This window comes from Cinclus cinclus, chromosome Z (assembly GCF_963662255.1).
Source record: "Cinclus cinclus chromosome Z, bCinCin1.1, whole genome shotgun sequence".
NCBI lineage: Eukaryota > Metazoa > Chordata > Aves > Passeriformes > Cinclidae > Cinclus > Cinclus cinclus.
This window is the reverse complement of record NC_085084.1, coordinates 74,655,496-74,676,070: the sequence shown is the minus strand read 5'-3', so window position 1 is coordinate 74,676,070 and position 20,575 is coordinate 74,655,496. Positions and strand designations below refer to the sequence as shown.

General features: G+C 42.2%; 1 protein-coding gene across 1 annotated transcript in view; it reads right to left on the bottom strand.

The window, feature by feature from the left end:
• The window catches only part of NPR3 (natriuretic peptide receptor 3), a 37,809-nt gene extending 29,834 nt beyond the window's left edge, over positions 1-7,975 (bottom strand). The window contains exons 1-2 of the mRNA XM_062514032.1: positions 7,270-7,975; positions 2,846-2,968 (exon numbers count right to left, since the gene is read on the bottom strand). Of these exons, the coding sequence (XP_062370016.1) occupies positions 2,846-2,968; positions 7,270-7,975 (829 nt within the window). The remainder of the gene's footprint in view (positions 1-2,845; positions 2,969-7,269) is intronic.
• Between the last annotated feature and the right edge of the window lie 12,600 nt (positions 7,976-20,575).

The following is a 20,575-nucleotide window of genomic DNA, read 5'->3' as shown; positions in this document are numbered from 1 at the left end:
ACAACAGCAATAAACACCATTATGGCTAAATGAGCCAAGACAAAACTAATGCTAGATTCCCAAGGTGACCTGGAAGCACACAGGAACCTGAATCAGAGTGGATGTGGTTATTTTGCTTGTGTTGTGAACCACAGTGTCATTTGGACCAAGAGAAGCAAGTTGTAGAGATGTTAAGGGAACTGAAATACAGGTAAAAACCCCATGGTGCTCCTTGCATAGTGCTTCCCAGCTGCATCACACAGCTGCAAGAACAAACTCTTGGACCTGAAGCAGGTAAACAGAGCTTGCTTTTTTTCCCCCTCCCAGCACTGCTGGAAGGACAGATCTTAACTGGAGATTTGCTCTGCTTCCTCAGAGAGCACAAGGGAAGGAGTAAAGGCCCTGCACTTCTCTGGGGGGGTAAGCCCTTTCTCCTGCAGCTTTTTGGTCTAGGGCAGCTCCTGTCAGTCCCTGCACAGCAGGGGAAACACAGGAGCACCAAAGCTCTTCCACCTCTCTTGTCCACTCCAGGAAAGCCTTACTTACCACAGCCCAGCACCACCTAGGTAGGAGCTAATAATCTTTAGACATACCATGAACTATTTTATTAAGTGATTTATTTTTTAGGACGGAGCTTTAGATACATGTGCCTTGGCTGATAGATTTATTTCCCAATACAAGGTTAAAATCACTTACACAGAATCCTATTCATCACACCCAATGGAGTCACTGGATAGCAACCACTATCTGGTTTTACCACTCTTCCCTTCAGTGCCTGCACCTATCCTCTTTACAGCTTTCAAAGACAAAGAAATGCACATCTGGTAGTTGTAAGCAAGCACATCTTGCTACCTTCCCCAAAAGAGAATACAGCCTTGCAGAAGCCTCAAAGCTGAACAGCTTCTGCCCCAAGTACAGCAGAGACTACAGCATGGAGAGCTTTGCTATAGCTTTGCATTTGCACATGGAAATAGCTAAAAAGCATGAGATTACAGACATTAAAAAAAATAAAAAAAAAAAAGGTAGTGCTAGTAGAATGTAACTTTCTCTCCTGGACACTATACATGTTCCCTCTTTAAATCCTGACACTGGGACTGGGGAAGGTTCACTTGCATAACAGCGTTCCTAGAATAATTTACATATTTAAATTCCTTCATGGATTATTTTGTGGGAGGTCATCCTGCTACGATACTTGTGTACACTTATTGCAGTCTTGGCATTTAATAAGCCTGTTCTTCTGAAAAATTAGAAATATTCAGAACAGAGGGCAACAACAAACTGCAATAAAGTCATCTGAACGCAAAGACAGTGCCAATTGCCCAATCACACCCACTCTTTGGTTTTATGAAGTACAAGACCTAATATCTCCAGGCACTGGGAACATGGATTTATGGGGGAATTTCTCTACACTTCTCTTGTGTTTGCTTTCCACATGCAATGACCATCTGCGCTAAAGTTGACTCCTGGTACACAGTCATTTCACTCTACATGGAAAACACATGCACAAGCAGAAAAATTGTTTTAAAACAAATGTCAGGAAATGCCACACTCTAACTACACTGTATCAGAAGTCAGACACTTTTCATTAATCCCTCAGAAAAGCTACAAGAATACTGGACTACCTGCAATTAATCCCTCAGAAATTAATTAATCCCTCAGAAAAGCCACCAGAAGACCTGTAATGCAAAGGAGGGTGGTAATGAGGCTCCCACATTGGCTTTGATCTTGATCTACAACTTCATGTTTTATTTGAGTGATTTCCTTCTTAACTAGCAAAATCTGTCATCCTTTAGCTAATACTGATATATGTAGCAGTATCTGTACTTCTGTACATACCTAGATCTCTGAATTTATACAGTTGCCTACCTTCATTATACAGTGTGTCACACAGCACTGTTTACTGTGAAATAATCTCAGTGGTAGTAGATGAGTAACAGAAAGTTTATGCCAAAGAACTTCCAATTAATAGATCAACTTTTAAAAATTATCCTTTTTCAAATTCAGTTGTTTCTGTTGGTCAGTCTTTGCAGCTAAAAGAAAGTAAACCCCCACACTTTGCCTTTTCCCCCAACTTCCACTTCGTTTTTTAGATTGAAATGAAATTGTGATTTTAGAGGATTAGTTAAAGCAGTCTGCACTGAGGAAATTATCTCCTCTACATCTGCAAAAGAATCTGCTCCTTTTAAGACCCATGTTATACTTCAAAAAAACCTGCCCAGCTTCAGCCATCTGATGTTTGATCTCAGCAAACAAATTCAAAGTGATATTGGAGCAATGTGAGTGAGACAGCTGCACCAGCTGAGAGCAGGTGTAGTCCCTGCCATGCACTGATGTAATATGCAGTTACGATTATATTTTGGCATACAGGTGTATTAGATACATTTCCAAAAGAAAATACATTTAATTTACATTTTGAAGACATGTTTTAGTTTGACAAAAATGATCCCTTTTACTTATGGGTGCAAACGGACACTTATTTACTCTGCTCTAGAAACTTTGGACTGCCTGTATCCCAACCAATGCTTTCCCTTTAACACAGCATGGCTGGATATTTTTGCAGAGTCTGTAATTAATAAATAAATAAATTTGACATGTAGATGTCTCCTGCTACTTCCCCAAAAAGTAATTAAATAAGTAATCACTGTAGTGTATTTGGCACCTTGTGACCCACCCAGCTGCAACTACAGCCACAAGGTCTGTTTTATTTCCTGCAACACTATATCCCAAGTGGAAGGTAACTGCAACAACAGCGAGAGACAGTGGTGTTTTCTGGGATTCAGTGCTGCGTGTTTTGAAGCTAACAAATCTAAAAATACTACAAGCTTGCAAAAGACTTTGCAACACACTTGGGCAAGAAAAACATTACCATATGACGAGCTGTTGAAGAGCTCAATATTGAAGAAAGCATAGTCCCCGTTGGTCATTCCTTGTCGATGAGCAGCCAACATGATGTTCCTGATAGTGTCACCACTGGCACACATGATTACAACTGGAAGAAAATGAGAAACATAGATAAGAAGCAGCTCAAGAACTTCAGAGAACAGCCTGTGAAGCAAGAATGCTGCCAGACACAATGACCCCAGCTGTCCTCCCAGTTTTGCAACAAACGTAAAAAACAGATTGCAAACAAAGCTGATTTCCCAAAGAGCTGACAAGACAGGTAGTGAACACAGAGAGGCTTCCTCTTTCCTCATCTCCTCTGAAGATAAACAAATAGATCCTCTGTGTGATCTAGCTTTTTACCCCTGAAAAAATGTGTATGTTATGGCTCCAGATTTCTTTAGCTGTATATATTTGTAACTAGACCACAATCACAAGCTTCTGTTGTTATTTCTAAGCAGATGTAAGATGAAGATGGAGATACCATGACCTTACCATTTCAATTTCCATTCCATTGAACAGTTTAATGCAGACTGAACTTGCCTACACCTCAGATACCTGATTTTTAGGTATCTGGCCTAGATTTTGGTGCCTCTCTGCACATAATGGAGCGCAGCACTCATGCAGGAGTCACAGTGGTATGAGTCTTTCCAGAACGTGACTTCCTCTCCAGACAGCATACAATAAGGCTAGGCAACAACCAAGCACTATTTTATAAACATAAAGATTAAAGGTGCCCTCATAGCTAAGCAGAGGATCTACTGCTACCATGAGACCAACTGTGATGACCGTGGTTGGTAAGTCTCTTCCCAAATCTGCTGGGCAGGGGGATTACTGCCCTTGCTATTCCCTCCTTCTGCAAAAGGAAAGGCTAATCCCAACAGGTAAGGTCTTCAACAACGGAGAGAGAACTCCCACACAGAGCAAGTTATACTACAAGCTTTTATACAGGTTCACAAGACTACAGGTATGAAAATCCTGATATCAGAGGGAGGAGGAAAGTATTTTATCACTGTAAGCTTCAGGACTGTATCCTACAGCAGAGGCATAAGAGATCCTGTTAGGACGGTGATTCAAAACGAACTGCACACACGTTTCCAAGAACACCGTCATGCATGGCAAGACTCAAAAGCTACAATAATGTACGCAAATATTTCAACCCAACAATAAAAATTAATCAAAACCGCATTCAGCTCTTCTGGGTGGAAGCGTTTTCTATTATAAGAAATGAAAACGCCAAGCAAGCCAAATCTTTTCGCACACAATGAATCTTCTCCCATCTCCTTTCTGGTTGGATGCCATCACAGGCATAAACCTCCAGATGTGCCGCTGGGGTGAGTCATGTTCAGTACAACCCCATGCTTCAGGAGAATTATACCATGCATAGCTCTGTCCTCCTGATTATGGCAGAGTAATATAATAATTTCCAGAGCAACAGAGCAAGACATATTTCATGACCATTGTGAAGCATATTAGCATGAAGGAAAAGAACAAGAAAAAAGTTTTCTTACAATAAAATCTGGACCAAATATTTTCCAGATGCACATCAGGAATGAATTTGTCTCACTGTTCTTAATTTCAGTATAGGTGAGAGATTTCCTTTTGAAATGTTTCCTTGCTGCCCTCCCAATTCTTCCTTGACTTTGCCTTTGTAATTCACTTCTATCATGAAACTGTGATCAGTAGATGGAATCAAAGTGATTCCCACAACACTAATAAAAGATGTCGAGCAAAAGGAATAAAAGAAAGACAGTGTGTGGGGAACTACTTTAACATACATTAAATCATATTTTGTAAGCCTCTAAAGGAATGTAAGGGAAGTAATATTAACTGTTTGGAAGGGGTTTCAAACCCAGCAGGAAAGCAGAGATTGCATATTTCAAGTTTCTGAAGCAAATAAACTATGGACATGTTTCTCACAATCTTACCAAAACGTAAATTATGTATTTAATCTGCATCTGTACCTTACCACTGTGTATGTACAAACATGTATGTGCAAACCCATACAAAATATTCTCCCTCCACCATAATACACACTATCAGACCACAGTAATTCCAGTACTAATATGCTGAATTTATTTACTAGGATTTTTCACTCATCCTGAAAATACTTTAGAGTTTAATTCCAGTTTAAAGGAATAAGTGTTCCCTTTGCTACAAACATCCCTTGGACTACGTGTTTATACATTTAAGCACAAGCCTGAATTTGTGAGCTTTACAGTAAGCCTGAGCCTACAATATGAACTCTGCAGCAGGCTTACCTGAGCCTATAAGGAAGCCTGAACTACTAATCAAACTAATTTTAGATAAGCACTTAACTTTTATTATCATATTTTTCTTTTTTTTTTTCCTGTGACTCTAAGACTTCAGTCATTTCACATGACTCCAAGGACTGAACACAGTCCCTGATAGACAGGGGTGAATGGCTGTGTGCCTCTTTCTCCCAGGGATCTGAGAACTCCGTGTAAACCCCACAGCCAGCAGAAATCTAACCCCTGGGGCCAGCCTCTGTCATAGCACAGCTGGTGGGGCAGTTTCTTTCCCAGCTCTGGGAGAATTTCAAGCAAGAATCCTGCATCTGCTTGAAAGCCCACTCCCAGTCAGGCAGTTCAGTGAAGGCTGACCACTCAGGTGGGACCCCAAACAGCAGCAGCCTTTGAAAGCTAGAGAAGTTGAGGGCTGAAAGCCAAGGACATTGTCACAGCAGGTGAGACACAGGAATAATTAAAAACTGGAAACCAACCAAGCAAAAACATTTCTAGAAAGTGTTCTGGACAGTGTGCTATTGCCCACAACTCCTGCTGTGCCATTGGGGGGATCCCAGAGTCCCCAGAAAAAATAAAGACCTTGACAGATCTTCAGACCTCATCTGGTACACCCTCCACATGGTGTAGAAATCTTAAAATATTTTGTGGTAACCTGAAAGATGCCATGAGCAGCAGGGCCAAAGCAATCTGCCATGTGAGTCCTACAGTCAGTCTTTAAGGTCAGAAAGGCACAAGTAGAATCTGGAGGGCCCCACTTGAGTGGCAGCAGTGATGGAAGGAGAGATCCCACAGGGCACAATGGGGAGAAAGAAGAGGGCTGCTTCTGTTCAGTCATTTGCAAGAATTGTGAAAGATCAAATGTCTCAGCTCAGCAAAGCATTTAAGCAGACCAGGCTTAAACCAAGCTCTCTTCTCTGTCTGTCAGCATGATGCGAAGAGTGGGGCTGGGTGAGCACTTGTCCTTTCCTGCTGCAAGCATGCTGTAATGCTCTCAGCATCAGGAAACCCACACACACACACTTGACAAGCATCTTTCCCCACACTGTGGTTTCCTCCAGCACTGACACATTTATTTCTCTCCATTCATTATATTTCCCCAAATGGTACTTAAAAGGAAAGCTCTCTTTTTAGCACCTGCTTCAGTGAATAGGAAATTAAAGAGCCCTGTGCTGTTAGATCTCAGCTGTCTCACAGACTCCCGTACATCAATGATTTCACAGCAGAGTAACATCAGCAGTGCAAGGCTGCTCCATCCACAGCCTACAGCACCACAGTACCAGTTCTGCCTGCCACACACAACGTGACCTTTATCTGTCCAATTCCGATGTTATTTTTAAGACTCTACAACAAGGTATGCAAGAATCGTACAAAGAGCTTCGTACATCCATAGTTTTTGAGGAAAATCCTACAGACTTCATCTTCACCCTGCCGTTCACTCCTGGAATACTTCTTTTCTTTTTGCATGATTTACTGGGGAAGCCTGTGGCTGATAAAACCCTCTAACAGAAAAGATATTTCTGATAAGCCCATATATCTGTATATTGCTAGGCAAGATCTCACTTTAAAGCACATCTATCTACAAAACTGCACGTTCCAAAGCACTTGGCTTTGCTGCTCCATGATGCAAAGTCAGTTCATCCAGCCCATATGCGACTGACCCAGATGTTTCACAAGCCATTTATCTCCACGGTGTCTTGCTAACTGTTGCTGGCAATATCGCAGCATGCACTCAGGTGTCTCACACTCCCTGAAATTACCATTTCCCCTAAATGCATCTGTTATTTATGAGGTACTCGAGGGGGCTCCCAATGGAAGAAGCAGTGAAAAGGTCTCCTGCTGCAAGGCACAGCGGGGTGAGAAGAAAACATCTGTGCTTAGTACCCGAACTTACAGCATGACCGCAAGTCGGGAGGCAAAACTCTACCTCTGTGGGCAGAGCTTTGGCTCCGGACTGCAGCTCCCGTCCGTCGGGGGATGCCTGGCCGGGGGCCGCAGTCGCAGCACCGCAGTGCGTTCCCCCACGGGCGGGGACGACCCGCGGCTCTCCCCCTCCCGCAGGTCCTTCCCTCCGCGGAATTCCCGCTGCCCCAGCCGCCACCCAACGCCGTGGAGGAGCCCGGTCGGGCACTCCACCGCCACTCACCCCTCTCGCCCGTCTGCAGGGCGCGGACGACGTCGTCGATGTCGAGGTGCCTGCTGGTCTCGTCGAAGCTGTGCACGGCCATGTGGAAGGCCTCCTCCTGGAAGACCACATGGACGCCCTCCATAGCGAAGAAGCAGCTGCGCTCGGGGTTGCTGTCGCTGTAGAGTAGCGTGGCCCGGTTCCACTGGTGGTGGCGGAAGAGGGCCAGCAGCATCTCTCCCATCTTGGCGTAGGCGGGCGCGACGCGGGTGAGGTGCGAGTACTCGCCGCCCTTGGCGCCGAAGCCGGCGGCCAGCGCGCCCGCCGACAGCATCGGCACGTCCCAGTGCGCGGCCAGCCGCGCCACCGGCGCCGCCGCGTACTCGCACACCGGCCCCAGCAGCAGGTCGGGGCGGCGGCGCTGCAGGGCCACCATGTCCACCAGGCTGAACAGGGCGCGGTTGCCGCACGCCGAGTCCTCGTAGGTGAGCTGGAAGGCGTAGCCGGGCGGCAGACCCGCGCCGCTCTCCCGCAGGCTCCGCACCGCGTACTCGATGGCCGGCCGCACCCGCCCCAGCGAGAAGAGGTAGGCGTCGTCCTGCGGCAGCAGCACCAGCACCCGGATCAGCTTCTCCTCCGCCTCCTCCTCCGCGCCCGCGGGGCCGCCGCCCAGCGCCGCCCGCGCCGCCAGCACGCAGCAGAGGCTGCCGAGCAGCCAGGGCGGCATCGCGCCCGCCCCCCCCCCCCGGAGACGCCCGAGCTCCGGCAAACTTTTCGGCCCCCCCCCCCCCTTCCCCGCCCGCCTCGAAATTGTTCGGTCGTGCTTTATTTCTCAGGTGTTTGGCGGGTTCACAACCTGCCCCTCCCCACCCCGCCCGCGGGTCACGGACGGAGCATCTCTGCTCTGCTTTTCTCGTTCTCTTATAGATGGACGACTACTACTATGATCACTTTCCCCCGCCCCACGCTGGATCTCCCCGCGGGGCTGCTGGGCTGCGCCCTCCCCGCTTAAGTAGCGCGGGAGCGGCGGCGCCGTCTCCGCACGCCCTGCGCGGCGCGGCCGGGTTTGTGCGCAGGGAGGAGCCGGCCCGGGCGCTCCCTCCCTGCGGCCCCTCCCTGCGGCCCCCCCGCCCCGCACACCTCCGCGGGCGGGCGGTGTCCTTATCGCGTACGTCTTACATCGGTGTGTGTGTGTGTGTGTGTGTGTGTGTGTGTGTGTGTGTGTGTGTGTGTGTGTGTGTGTGTGTGTGTGTGTGTGTGTGTGTGTGTGTGTGTGTGTGTGTGTGTGTGTGTGTGTGTGTGTGTGTGTGTGTGTGTGTGTGTGTGTGTGTTCGTTCGTTCGTTCGTTCGTTCTGCGTACCTTCCCGCTCGGCTGCTGCCCTCCCTTGCCAAGCGAGTCCCCCCAATCGGGCCCGTGGAGTAAAGGATCCTATTTGCACTTATATATATTTTTTTTTCTTAAATATTTTTTAGGGGTTGCTCCAGCCCGCTCAAGCTGTCGGTCACTGCGTAAGGAAGGCTTTTGAGGCGCCCCGAGGGCTCAGGGGTTCGGCGCTCGGTAGGGCTGTGGGATTTCGGGAAGGAGGGGTTGCAGCATCAGCACCAGGGGATGCAGGCGGCAGCCTGAAGGGCGCTGCGGCAGGGCACAAGCAGGGCTGCCCTGCTCCCATCTCCTCACCCGGAAAGGTGCCCATCCACAGCATAAGCCTCCGGGGGAGCTGACAGTGGATCTGTGACTCGTGCCTGTGTCCATTTGGGATCCTTCTGAGCCCTCCCCCGCCTGTGCCAAGAAGGTCTGGATGCCGGTTGTTGTCATTTCCCATTGTGTTGAGAGACACAGTTTCGTGCCCCAAGCAACAGAGGTTAACCCCAGTGAAGGACAGGTCTGAGATTATTTTACTGGGGAAAAGAAAAAAAAATATTTTGGAATTACTGGGATAACACTGCCTAGACCTAGGAGCATTCCTGTTCATTTCTACTCACTGGCCTAAAACTGATATGCTTCAGATTTTGTTTGCCTTTTCTGGAATAAAGTGATGTGAAATGTGAAAGATGTTTTGTGAAAGAGGTTTTGGAGCACCTGATGCTTTTTGACTGCAATATTCCAAAGGATGCTATTCTGTGGAACTCTGTGAGCCCTGTAGCAGCACACATCCTGAAAGCCAGAGCAGGACTGCATGGTTTGATGTCTTATGGTTGCTAGAGAGTGCCAGGTTTGTGTTCAAAAGGTGAGAGAACTGCTCCCGGCTTTACAGAGAGGGTTTGTTTAGTTCAGCACAGAGGTCGTTGTCAGGGCAGTATGTGTAAACTTTTTTGTTGCTGCCTTCTCTATGCAGGCTGTGAATGGGAAACCTGCACTCCTGTGGTGACCATCTGCTCACCTTTAAGGTGCCTCAATTAAATAAAGACAGCTCAAAGCGTTTGTGCAATTACAACCAAGAAGTGGAATGAAAACACCAGATAACACGATGTATAGAAATAATCATCAACATTTATCTAACACGGCTCAGTAAAATAAAGAAGCTCAGAAATTCAAAGATGGGTAGTGTCTCTGGGAAATGTGCCTCTCGTAGTTTTATTTGATTACTGAATCAAACTTCAGAGTGTTCTTGAAGATTACATAAACATCCATCCTGTTGAAGCTAGTTTTGTGTGTTCCTGTGCTGTAAGTTATGTCAGGCATTTTTTTGTTGTAAATGACTCCATATAACATAGAGGAGATTAGGCAGAATGTTACAATATACAACACACCAGCCATCTTTACCACAAAGCTTACAAAAACATTTTCTTAAGACACATTTTGAAATGCTGACCTTTGTAGTCATTGCTTTATGGTCACCCTACAGATGTGTTTACAGCACCAAAATCTGGTCAGATGTCTCCCAATTTCCTTCTTCTCTCAGCAGAATATCTTTTCATTCTACATGAAATGTAAAGCTCCATACCCACCTAGCTGTCTTACTTGAGTGTAAGCTGTGTAAACACAATAGAAGAGATAGTAAGCCCATAACTCACAGGACTGCTGCCCCTTCACACGGGCTGCTCCTTGTGAGGTGAAGTTGCTGCTGTGAATGAATAAGAGTGGGAGAAGCAGGGCCAGCATGAGGTAAAACAAGAACCAAAAGGCATCTAGCCAGTACTGTGTAGCAGTAGTAGCATCAGAGTCCAATTTCAGTGCTTTCATAAAAACATTTGGCCCATACTATGTGGTTCTTGCTCACCTGAGTAACTGCATTCAGTGTTATGGGAGTCAGTGTCTCTGTGGGCCTAGACTGCTATTTACATTTCTGTTCCTCTTTGCCTTAAGTGTTTTTATAAAGAAGAATCCCAGCCTGTGATTGACTTATTTTTCTGAGCCAAGAAGTTTTGCATGAGAATTTACTTGTTAATCCCAATTCAAAATGTCACTTAATACACCATCATCAGTTCACTTACAGTATTTTCCATAGCTATAAATTCAACATTTCTCCACAGACATTATTTTTTTTCAGCTCTGTAAATGCTTTTTAATAGGAACAAATCCTGCAGCTGCAGATTTGTGGCAGGCAGAATGCCACAGACTGCAGTGAGAACAGATTTCAGAATAGCCCGTTAGGACAAAAGTAATTTCGGACACAGGCTATTTTCTCCCCAGAAATAACTCAAACACAAGTCAAGAATCACTTGACTCTCTCCAGCTAGAGTTAGCAGCAGCCTCAGCTGCCTGATGCCAATTCAGAATTTTTTTCACAGATGGGTTTACTGAAAACACAGTCCCACCTACAGGCTGAAAAGATGAAATGCTTGCTGTACTGCAAATACACCCTGCCACTCAGACTTGCAAATTATTTCCCTGTTTTTCAGGAAATCTGTTATCGTCTTATTTTAAAGAATCTATACTCTTTTGTAACGCACCTAATGGATTTCTAAATGCATTGTGATGTATCTTGTGTCTGTTTTTGTGTTCTGTGACCTTACCTTCATATACTTCTGTTACGTAAAAATCAACGTGGTTTTTGGGTGAAAATACTGCAGCATGAAAAACCAAGATGAGCCAATCTGATGCTAAAATAATAGATGGAAATGGGACTTTTTTTTTTAATGACACCAACATCTGTGGAGATATAAGAATCCCAAGATCAACAAAGTGAACACAAAACATAGATGTACATACATACAGATATACGCACAGACACACACGTGTAGTAACACTTTGCCACTGTTCCTATCTGAACAGCTTCCACTTCACAGCAGAAGGTAAAGGCAGGCAGGTAGATGTCATTTCTATTTTGTGAATGACATGCTAGGATGAAAAACAACTGGCCCCGACTCTTTTCTTTTCCACATGTTATAAAGACTAAACTTCTTGTCACAAATGTTTAAGGAGGAATGATACTTCTGCTGCCTACCACTCTAGACAATATGCAACATGGACAAAATGCAGCTTTATACACAGCAAAGACTAATTGAATTAGTCATTAGTGTTTTACAGAACACTTGTGTTTCCATTAAAGCCTGTGAAAGAACATAACGATCAGAAGTTGACATCACAACCTTCCAGATAACTTTTATTTCTAAGAAGAAAGATGTTTTTGCAATTATTCTTACTTTTAAAAGTAGCCCTACATTTCCTATTTTGCAAGTACTTGTAATCAGGAAAGTAATCTTGAGGATGCAACTATTGCATTCTTTTTAATAGTGTAACCTTATAACTTACCTTGAGTCATACTGTCTCTCTGCTAAACTCACTTCCCTCTTCTAGACTGGACTATCTTAGAAAATATTCACTTTGTTTAGGTGACCATTTTCTGTATTTAGATACAATATATGTGTATAGATACTATCGGGATTTAGACTTTTTGCTGACTAGACTAAATTAGGAGGATCTAACTAAACTAAATTGGCTTGGATCCAAGTTGTTCCTGTGATTTTTCACTTTTGTTTTCATTTCCATGTTTTAGATAGGTGTCCTGGTTTGAAAAGACAGCTGTATGCTAGGGAAGAGCAGGGCCTTCCCTTGAAATGGAGCTAATAAATCCCTCCCTCTGAATTAGTATAGTTTTGGAATTAAGTGGGCTCTCAGGCAAAGATATGGGGATAGGAATAACATTTCGAGATATGTATGTATGTGTATATACCAAGGCAAACAAAACAACAACCATGAAATTACCAACAAAGAGAACAACAGTTCAGTAAACAGCTCTTTTGGCTGTGCACACCTTTCCCCTGTGGTGCAGTTACTGTCCCAGGTGGCAGTGAGTGCAAGCCGGCTCCTGGTGGGCAGGGGTAGATGCGGTGATCCCGCGGGGCTGCAGCGGTGCTGGGGGTGACGGCGGCCGCGTCCCGACGGGAAGGGTGGAGGAGAGGCTCTGCTCTCGGATCCTTGGGGCGCCGTCGGTCCCGGTGTTCCGACAGGATGCGGGAGGCTTGGAAGCAAGGCCGAAGCAGGAGGGCGTCCGAGCAGGGGGTGCGGGGTCCCACAGCCGAGGAAAGGCAGCTCCCGGCGTTGGGATGGCAGGGCGAGGTTTTCCAGCGGCCGTCCTTCTCCCAGAGCCAGACGAGCGAGTGCCAGCAACTGCCACCCCCCCTCACCCTCCTTTACCTGCTTCTAGTCTAGCGGTGTTACCTCCCTTTCCCCCCTCCCTCCAAGAGAAACTCCCAAAAACACAGGGAGGTTCTCCCTCTCCCATCTCAAGGACCTAGACATCAGTACTCCTTAGCATGTGAATGGGAAAAAATTCCACAGGCAGAGAGAAAAGGAAAAAAAGCAAACCAACTCCCAACAACAGGTTAGCACTGAATGGTCACTGGAGTGCACAGGATGGTGGCCAACTTGTTCCTCATGTGCATCTGCCTTCATCAAACAAATGTATCATAGTTTGAGATAAAGAGTGAGTGGTGAAATACGGACTGTGTCAGCTGTGCCTTACCAGTATCATGGCCTTTCTGCCCATTTGATTTCAAAGACTTTGCAGAGCAAAGATCATTTCTGCTTGAGATCTAGTAAACCTATAATAGGTACCCATATAGCTTGTAAAAGAAAAGTTAGAAATAACTATCACAGTGTCCCTAAAATCAGTGCTGGGATCAGACATCCCAGACCACTGACAGCTAAGGAGCTGCATTACTGTTATGTGTAATTTTCAAGACAGGAACTATTCCTAAGTCTACTTTCACATGTATTCCCACATAAGAGGAACAGAAGTCTCACAACATAAAGAAATCAGACAGCTATGCTTTGACTGGATATCCAGCTCTGCAGGATGTGTCAGTTTAGACAGCAGTATTGTTCCAGGAATGGATTGATCTTTAGGAATATTCTGAGGCAAAAGGTGCATTATTTTTTAAACCAAATCAGTTCATTGATATTTTTTGTGGTTGTGTTGGCACAGCAGAGAAAGAGATCTGAAACAAGAGCAGCAAGATTCCAGAAATGAGATGCAGGAACTCCTTAGTGGAAATTAGTACTGAGATCTCTGTATGTCTTTTCTCTTTCATGTTAGTTAATGATTAAATTACAGGGAATGCATGAAAAAAAAATTAATACTATTGACAGATCTTATTCCAATGAGCTGATACAAAAGTATTTTAAATATTTAATTAAATAAAAATAAAATAAATAAAAGCATGCTTCAGGAGTTCTGTAATTTCCAGTTTATTAAAGCACTAATGTGGATTAAAACAATGAATGTATGGATTTGGTAGAATACAAAGTTGTCATTTGTCATCACATCACAGGAATGGGAACAAATGAGATTAACGAGTGAGGACAAAAGCTCCAGGAACAGATGAGTGGATGGAGGAAGACAAAGTACAGAGCAGACAAAACTGACAATAGTCAATAAAGAGATACAACAAAGCAAATCAAAAAAGGAGATCTTACAATTAATGGCAAACTGGCAATTTCACACATCAGTTAATATAATTGATTTAGACCAAGATGGATAAGGGCTCAAAAAAATAAAGTGAACCATGCTGCACAGTTCTAGTTCCTGCTCAAAGGCAGGAATCCAGCAGTGATCTTCTGCCAGAAGCAGAGCAGGAGGAAATGAAGGTGTCCTCAATCTCTGTGCAAAGAGAGAAAGACCTTTTGGGAGTGTGGCTTCTATTCCCAGACTGATAACAGAGACTTCTGGAAAGTGATATATTCTTTATTTGCAGTTTATCATGTATTTCTTACAAGCCAGCTTGTTCTTTCCATTAGTTTTATATTTTGCTCTTGCTGACATCCTAAGTGTGCACACACAGACAAAAACCTGCTTGAAAATATTTAACTCAATCTCCTGTATGTACACTTGTACTAAGAGAAAACATACAGGAATTAGACATCTTTCTGAAGAAGTAAGCCATTCTACACTTCCTTTTTCCTCTTAAATTTTTCCAACAGTTTTTACAGAAAAAAAAAAAGACAGAAAATATTGGGGTTTAATTATTTTTGTGTTCAACCTCAGTTGTTATACTACTCTTCTTTTATCACTAGACAGATCTTTTTAGGCTGATGTGTTTGACCAGTTTAGTTTTCTCAAAGGCAGCTGGGAGCTGGTCCAACATAGGCCAGAGAAGAGCAAGACCCCAATATAATTTGTAGCTGAAGCAGGACAATTGGGTTATTGTGTACAACTGCCAAAATCAATAGGTCTGCCATGAGTAAAAAAAAAAAAAAAAAAAAAAAAAAAAAAAAAAAGGAAAAAACAAACAAAAACAAACAAAAAACCCCCAACAACAACAACAAAATACAAAACACCGAAAAAAAAACCCCACTTCAGGTCATGCCCATTTTGGCAGTAGCTGATGTGAAAGATGGGGCTTTCTGACTGAGTTCTGCTGCCAGACTTTACTGCCCTTCCAGATATGTCAGGACAAGTGTGTGCATAATTGCTATTTACCCTCATTCTGTCAGCCTGATTTGAGTGTAAAAGGTGTTTCAGCTAAACTAGGTCACTTAAATTGGGCTAGGGAGCAGGTGATTTCTTCCTTGGGAAGAAATGCCAAGAGGCTGGAGGGGGTGATAATCTGTGGTAGAGAAAACAGCTCCAGGTGAGCTGCAATAAAAAACTTCTTATCCCAAGGCAGCTGCACCCAAGATGGCATATTGTGCTCAGGTGATCCAGATGTTAAAATATACAAATAAATGTAGAAAATGTGTGTATTTTACTACATTTCATTCTCTTACGGTTAACCCTTGGTGTCAATATTAAACCATGCCATTGTTTAAAAGGGTGATTGATGATTGTGATGATTGTGAAATAAGAACTTTATGTAGCAGTACAGTCTGTGTACAATGAATGATGCAGTGCTTTACTTGTAAGGGAGAATCACAAGCAAACAGAGCCAGAATCATGCCAAACTAATGGGGATACATCAGGGAGACATGAGAGCAATGAGAAGTGCAGCTAGTTTTGATAATAAACAAAAAGCTCTGTATTAATATAGGCTGCATTAATTACTGAACACTTCCACAATTAAATGAAACTGTGTTCAGCTAGAAGGATATTTCAAGCTGGTTCTACTCTGATTTTATTCTGTGTTTGGTTCTTGCCCAAAAAGTCATTAGCTGTTAATGAGGGAGGAAAGAGTACATGTTAAAAAACTATGACCAATGAACTGGAGAGGTAATTTGGAATCAAAGAAAAAGATTGCTACTGCCCAGTCCTCTTCTGTTCAGGGAAGTGTACAGAAAAAGGAGGGCACAGTATGGAATGGAGCTGCTCATCCTAACACGCCACCAACTGAAGTGAGTGAGTGATACTGTGCTGTTATATCAGCTGAAGTGCCCTATGTCAGGTCTGAGCAATAGTCCTCTCTGCTCTACAGAAATACTGTGCTTGTTTTAAGCATCATTGTTTTGAGAAAATCACAGACTGGAGAGTTGAGAAGGGAAGAGTCAGGGTCTGGAAGCATGTTTCCTGAGACAGGTTAAAATATTAAGTCTGCCAAGTCTAGAAAAGAAAAGACTGAAAAGACATATTGTGGTCCTTCCATACGGAGCAGATGTTTCAAAGATAGTGATGCGTTGTTTTTTCCATGCCATGCTACTGCCAAGACATCCCATCCCATTCTTCTAGGTAAACTGATTAAATTAAGCTTTTTATGTCCCCTTGGAATATTTTTTCCTCTGACCAGCTCCTAACAATGGAGTCCCTCAGGAATCCACCTTGTGGTAGCTACTGCTAACTAAGGCGTTTTCTGTCCTCTATCCTTGTAATTATAAAACCTTGAAATAATTTACCAGTTTAGTACTATTTTCAGTAATATTCCAAACACTTCCAAGTGAAAAGGACACAAAGAAAAAAGCTTTTATAGAACTTGTCACGAGAGGTCTGACAAAATTCACAGTTATGATGTACCTCTTCTCATAAGCTTTCATGTGTTCCTTTATTTGAAGCAATGTTGCTGGATTGTGTCCATGAAACATCACTAAAAAAGGATGTTAATGAGAACATCACCAGAACATTTGAGTCATAGCTAAAAAGAGAAACCAAGAACAGACTTTTCAAATAAAATAAGTTTCACTGGAAACGTGTGAAATTAGGTCACTACTGCAATGAAAAATATGGTCAAGAAGAACAAAATCCTAGAATGCAATATCTGACTTCCATGTGTTGTCTGCAATTTCCTCCCAATATTGTCAGATGGAGCCTTAGCAGAAGACAATACAAGCATTTTTATTCCCTTGGTATCTGGGGATTATTTCCAGTGCTATGGAATATGACAGATATTGCCTGGAATAAGAAATTGAATCTGGAAAAATCAAAGGTTATGGACTGTAGCTGGGAAATTACTGGAAAAAGTATTTCCTACTTCTAATTGCATCATGTAGAAAATTCCTCCATGTGCCGTGTCATACCACGGCATGGAGGACTTGGCCAACCAAGAAGATGGAGGAACATTTCAATCTCAATAATGTGAAAATCAATGTGTTTTCTGGTAAGAATATCAGGAAGGTTATCTGACAGGGTTTTTGTTTGTTTGTTTGTTTTCTTTTTTCTTGTGGTAATTATTTCTTAGATTTTAGAAATTATAAAATTTATCTTCTAATTTTATAGGTATTACATAAATATATCACTGATCTGCCACTACAGAAAAAGAAAATGTTATTCTGAGGGAAAAAATATCAATTATATCTATAATAAAAAAAAGGGAATTCCATTATTACAAACTTATTTGTCAAAACCCACACTCTCAGACTTTGAATTCTCAATCACACACTAAAATGAACCATATTTTTGGGTTAGGAACAAAAGGTTTAACAATAAAGTAGCTTATATTCTGGAAAATTCCACATATAAGCAAAAAAAAAATGTGTGTAGTGCAGTAACTTGGTGATGTTCAGTTAAAGCTTGTTTTAACTTGGTTACAAAAACAAAGGATGTATCCAAGATCCAAAAGTTTGGCAAAAAAAAATGTATCAATGTGATTTTAACATGGCGTTTAAGGACCATCAATGTGATTAAGGACACATGTGATTTTAATTTTTTTCTTGTCACCCCTCCTCCTCAGTATACAAAATAGCTAACATTTTATTTTCCTTGTAAAATGACTGGTGCCACACCGTTTGATCTTAACCTACACACAGGAAATGGAAGGCAGGAGCTCAGGATCCACAGCAAATTTTTTCTGAGACCAGCATCCAAAATAAAAGCTTTAAGTGAAAAACAATGATAGTTTTAACAGCAAATCTTACTGGAAGATAGAATCATAGAATAGGAGGAATTTGCTGCTATACTGTGAAGCAGGGGCAGTTTATCCTAAAGGTAGGAGTTTGGAAAAGTTTCTTAATCCTAGCTACATTGATGAATAATGGATTAACAATGCACCCTCCAAAATTACATGCCTAAGCTCTACAAAAAGAACACGGAAAGAGCTGAGTTTGTTTGAATGCATGCACACCTACTAATTTTTATGATGTGAGACAAAATATTGTTGGCTCAGCTATACATGCTAAATGCTAAAACATTTTAACCAAGTGACTACAGGTAAAGTTGAGATGCAGGGGAAACAAGACATGAGATGTAACTGCTATGTTTGTTATGAAGAAACAGAAAGCCAAATCTTGTTTTATTTAAAGGAGAAAAAGCTAGGGAAGAAGTGAAGGGAAAATCAATCACCCAGCATCTCCCTCCTTTAAAAGGCCCAAGGATTCCTAGCAGAAGTCTGATGCTCATCTGATGTCAAGGAGTGAACCCTGGTTAGAAGTTTCACCTGGAATTTGTAACCTCTGATCTCAGCACCTGTAACTATGAACAATGAAACTGGTTGTCTCCTACATTTTACCAAATACATGCTAATTGTGTTTTATTCAAAAAACCTGCCTGGCCCTAGAGAACAAACTGACCCTAAGTAATTTGAATGTATTATCTGCACTGCTGAAGGTATGAAGTGGTAAGAGGGGAAAGTGGAGAGGACCTGCATCCTGGGGGACAGAGGTGGCAAAAGGCTGTGTAAAGTGTGTTTCCAATTCACTAAAGGTCTGGGATTTCTGCTGTTAGTGAGGATTTTTCCCCTAGCATGCACGGGTGTGTATCACTCCTTGGAAAAAGCAGAAACAAGCCCAGTATTTGGGCAAACCTCTTGGTGCGTGAAGATTACCAGACTACATATGATAGTGGCTGTACACAAAGCCATCATGGATATAGAACCAAATAAATATTTTTTATTTTTTGCTTGAAATATCAGTTATTATTCTTGTCCTCCTAAAAAGATAAGTATTTTAATAAGTCACCAGAAGCTGAAGTAATATCAAAAGTCAAGGCTTAGATTTCATTTTCCTAGCATGTTCCATTTTGAATCAGTTCAGTTATTTTCCCAATATATAAATTTAATGTCAAATTTATTTTTTAATTTACCTTTACACATTTTTCAATTTCTGAAAATACATTTCTAAGACTGTTATAATAGATTTCTAAGAAGTTTACTGCTTTGTTGCATTAACCCAGGGGAAATTAATACAAGAGAAATCTGCGCAAAAGTATCTCAATTCTTAAACCCGAGATTCTCATATTGTATGTTTTCTTAATTTTGAGATAATAACTCTTTGCTTGAAGTGGGCTTGTGGAAGTCCACTAGACCTGGAATTCAAATTATATCTTTTGAACCCCCAATGTAAATGGGTGGCATTCATACAATTTTATTTTCAAATTAATTCAGTTTGTGAAAACAGTAAATATTCGACAGTGAATATGTCAATGTATGTATATGAAAAGTACACAAGTATAAACAAAACTAGACACTTTACAGACAGCCTAGTGCTGTATTACAAGTCAAATGTTTTCCCTTGACCAGCTGGTGCAACTAAATGGTGTAAATGTGTTGCATTCATTGCTCTAAATTTTTATTTGCATTTGGATTTAATTTTGATCTTTCATTTTCCTAAATGAAATATAAGCCAAGTATTATATAATTCATTATATTAAGCCTGCAATTCCACTAGAAATTTCTAACCACATTTTTCCCAACAAACTTCTCATGAACCAGAAACATCTATTCATTGCTGATAATCATTAAAGCACACTGAAATAAATTTACACTATTAGAGCATGGCTGAATTTAGGCGCACACCATTAATTACACTGCTTAAGAGAAAAGTCAGTAAAACATTCATTTTATTTTGTGCTTTTTCCCATAAAACCTACCTCCTAAAGTCAAGAGCTGAGTGGAATTTGTGTTTCAGCAGCTTAGCGTGTTTCTCTGCTGCCATCTTCTGGCACAAGAGACGGTTTCCCCATTGCTTTTGAAATACTTTTTTTTTTTTCTCTCTTGAACAGCATCAGTATACGTTTCTGCTCATTTTGGCCTTAGATAGCTTATCTATAAGTTTTGCAATGTTCTGTCTCTTAGCCACTTGTAATTTGTCCACCTAAAAATATAAACATTAGTATTATAAAACAAATGCCCTTTGTATTACTAAATATTGCATTTCTACAAAAATCGTACATATATTATTACATTTAGCTGTTTAATAAATGTTTTTGCCAATATTATGCTGTTCATACTTTACTTTCAGACAAAAAATGTACTATTCAGACCTAGGCCTGATTCTGTCTTTAAACTACACTGGCTCATTTCCCTATTTTAACAAATAGATTAAAATATTTGCATTCTTTTTTAAGCTCCTACATTTGTGGTCAAATAGCCCAGTGACATTCTCTCAGCCATTCTTCACCACACATAACCACTGTTTATTAAAAGCTATATAAAACGTCCTTTTTTTCCCCTGAACCTTTGACTCACAGCACTTAAGTCCATGGAGCCTGAGGCGCCCTGATATCCATCTGAGCACATTTTAGACACTTTAAGCTCCCCAGTCACTGCTGCAGATGAAGAGAAGGCAGCTGTTCCAAGAGACAGA